We start from the raw sequence: 3,196 nt of genomic DNA on the forward strand, positions 1-3,196 counted from the left end.
GGTTAGTGCGCGACCCCCGGGGGGCTGGGGGGGCTCGGGGCCAGCAGGGGCGGGGACACTGCGGGGACATCACGGGCACCCCGCGGGGACATTGTGGGCACGCCGCGGGGACATTCCTGGCACCCTGCAGGGACATTCCCGAGCAGATGAGGAGCGTCCTGAGGGCAAGTCCTGGAGGGTCCCCTCGGTGGCAATGTCACAATCTCGGACCCCTCTGTGGGACCCCAAACCTTTGGTCCCCTCTGTGGAATCCCAAACCTTTGGTCCCCTTGGCAGCTCCAGCTCTTTGCGCCCCTCTGCAGGACCCTCAGCCTTCGGACCCCTCTGTGAGACCCCAGACCTTTGGTTCCCTCTAAGGGACCCCCAATTTTCATCCCCTCACCACCCACCCCCCCCAGCTCTCGGTCCCCTCTGTGTCACCTCCAGCCCCACCAGGCCCCACCCCAGGGTGACACGGAGGAGCTTGGGGACAATCCCACCTGACAAACCCCAAACATCCCACCAGAGCAGCCTGGCCTGACCATGGGGGTCTCCCCACCCCTCAAACCTCCCGATACCTCCTCAGCTGCACCCCCACCCCATCCCACCTAAACCCCTTCACTCAGAACCCCATGAAAGCCCCAAAACGGGAACCCCTAAACCCCAACCTTTACATCCACCATGAAAACCCCAAAACAGAACCCCTAAACCCCAACCTTTCCCTCCACCCATGAAAACCCCATGAAAACCCCAAAATGGAACCCCTAAACCACGACCTTTACATCTACCATGAAAACCCCACAACGGGAACCCCTAAACCCCAACCTTCGCCTCCACCCATGAAAACCCCAAGAAAACCCCATGAAAACCCCAAAATGGAACCCCTCAACCACATCCTTTGTGCCCGCCCATGAAAACCCCATGAAAACCCCACGAAAACCCCAAAAAAAAACCCCTAAAGCACGACCTTTACATCTACACAAAAACCCCACAACGGAAACCCCTAAACCCCAACCTTTGCCTCCACCCACGAAAACCCCAAAATGGAGCCCCTCAACCACAGCCTTTGTGTCTACCCATGAAAACCCCAAAATGGAACCCCTAAACCATGACCTTTACATCTACCACAAAAACCCCAAAATGGAATCCCCAAACCCCAACCTTGCCCTCCACCCACAAAAACCCCACGAAAACTCCAAAACGGGAACCTCTAAACCCCAACCTTTATATCCACCACAAAAACCCCAAAATGGGAACCGCCAATCCCCAACCTTCGCCTCCACCCACAAAAACCCCAAAACGGAGCCCCTCAACCACATCCTTTGCGCCCGCCCATGAAAACCCCACACAAACCCCCCAAACCCCGACCTTGCCCACCCCGGCCCCTCACCTCTCGCAGACGCGCACGGTCCAGGCGGCGATGATCCAGGAGGAGATGCTGAAGACCAGCAGCACCGTGCCGGGGCAGATGGTCATGAGGGTCTTCATGACGAAGCGCGTGTTGAAGTTGATCTTGTTGAGCGCGCCGATGCTGCGCGACGAGGCGTCGGTGAAGAGCTTGCTGTGCAGCAGCATCACGCGGCCGATCAGGTAGAGCCGCAGGAACATGGGGATGGACAGGATGATGTCCACGTCGGCGTGGGCCACCGAGGCCGCGTAGGTGAAGGCCAGCCGGGCCGTCCAGGTGAACAGGTACTGCCCGGGGATGGGGTGGATGGCGCACACCAGCAGCTCCAGCGCGATGAAGAAGACGCGCTCTGAGGTCATGGCGATGCGCCAGTCGTCGGCGCCGTTGTCCACCATGAACAGCTGCAGGAGTTTTGGGTTCATTTGAGGCATTTTGAGACCATTTAAGTGGCTGTTTTTGTTAATTTTGGGAGGTTTGGGTTAATTTAAAGAGGTTTGGCGTAATTTCAGGGGTTTTGGTTAATTTGAGGGCGTTTTAGTTAATTTGAGGGATCTCGGGGTTAATTTGCAGCTTTGATAAATTTAAGGGGGTATTTTGGTTAATTTGGTTAATAACGGTGCCAGTCGTCGGCGCCGTTGTCCACCATGAACAGCTGCGGGAGTTTTGGGTTGATTTGAGGCATTTCGAAATAATTTAAGCAGCTGTTTCGGTTCATTTGGGGAGGTTTGGGTTGATTTGAGGAGGTCTGGCGTAATCTCAGGGGTTTTGGTTAATTTGAGGGCATATTTTAGTTATTTTGAGGGATCTTCTGGTTAATTTGAGGTATTTGATAAATTCAAGGGGGTATTTTGGTTAATTTGGTTAATAGCGGCGCCCGTCATCGGCGCCGTTGTCCACCATGAACAGCTGCAGGAGTTTTGGGTTGATTTGAGGCGTTTTGAGATAATTTAAGTGGCTGTTTTTGTTAATTTTGGGAGGTTTGGGTTAATTTGAGGAGGTTTGGGGTAATTTCAGGGGTTTTGGTTAATTTGAGGGCGTATTTTAGTTAACTTGAGGGATCTTGTGGTTAATTTGAGGCATTTGATAAACTTAAGGGGGTATTTTGGCTAATTTGAGGAGGTATTTTGGTTAACTTCAGGGGGTTTTGGGCTAACTTGAGTTTTCAGGTTAATTTGAGGAGGTTTTGGTAAATTTGAGGGCTTTTGATTAATTTGAGGCATTTGGGTTAATTTGAGGAAGTTTTGGGTTAATTTGAAGGGTTTTCCAGTTATTTTGGGGGGATTTTGCTTAATTTGAGGGGTTTTGGTTAATTTGAGGAGGCTTGGTTAATTTGAGGGGATATTTTGGTTAATTTTAGTTTTTTCTGGGTTAATTTGAGGAGTTTTGGTTAATTGGAGGGGTTTTGGATTAATCTGATGAGTTTTGACTAATTTGAGGGGGGTTTGGGGTTAATTTGAGGGCTTTTGGGCTAATTTGAGGAGGTATTAACTTACGGGGTATATTAACTCATGGAGTATTATTTTAAGGATGACTTCTTTTACCTTAAACCCAAAACTTCTTTTTATTTCCTTTTGGCAACAGAAGGGTCGGGTTTTTCCTTGTTTTTTAGGTTTTTTTTTTCTTTTTGACACAGGGACAGGCCAGTGCCACCCTCCCCCCCAGCCAGGTGCCACCCCCGGCCAGGTGCGCTCACCTGGATCTCCCTGGCGTGGTACATGACAATGAGCCCCAGCAGGATGAGCGTCGAGAGGCTGATAAGGCATTTCAGGGCGAACGAATACGACGATTCCTACCACACCACAGAACCAC

General features: G+C 51.4%; 1 protein-coding gene across 1 annotated transcript in view; it reads right to left on the reverse strand.

The window, feature by feature from the left end:
- LOC102033978 (small conductance calcium-activated potassium channel protein 2) overlaps positions 1 to 3,172 on the reverse strand; it is an 8,989-nt gene extending 5,817 nt beyond the window's left edge. Inside the window, exons 1-2 of the mRNA XM_031065181.1 lie at positions 3,081 to 3,172; positions 1,370 to 1,788 (exon numbers count right to left, since the gene is read on the reverse strand). Coding sequence (XP_030921041.1) covers positions 1,370 to 1,788; positions 3,081 to 3,104 — 443 coding nt within the window. The 5' untranslated portion in view covers positions 3,105 to 3,172. The remainder of the gene's footprint in view (positions 1 to 1,369; positions 1,789 to 3,080) is intronic.
- Positions 3,173 to 3,196: the final 24 nt, after the last annotated feature.

The sequence above is a fragment of the Geospiza fortis genome, unplaced genomic scaffold (assembly GCF_000277835.1).
Source record: "Geospiza fortis unplaced genomic scaffold, GeoFor_1.0 scaffold248, whole genome shotgun sequence".
Classification (NCBI taxonomy): domain Eukaryota; kingdom Metazoa; phylum Chordata; class Aves; order Passeriformes; family Thraupidae; genus Geospiza; species Geospiza fortis.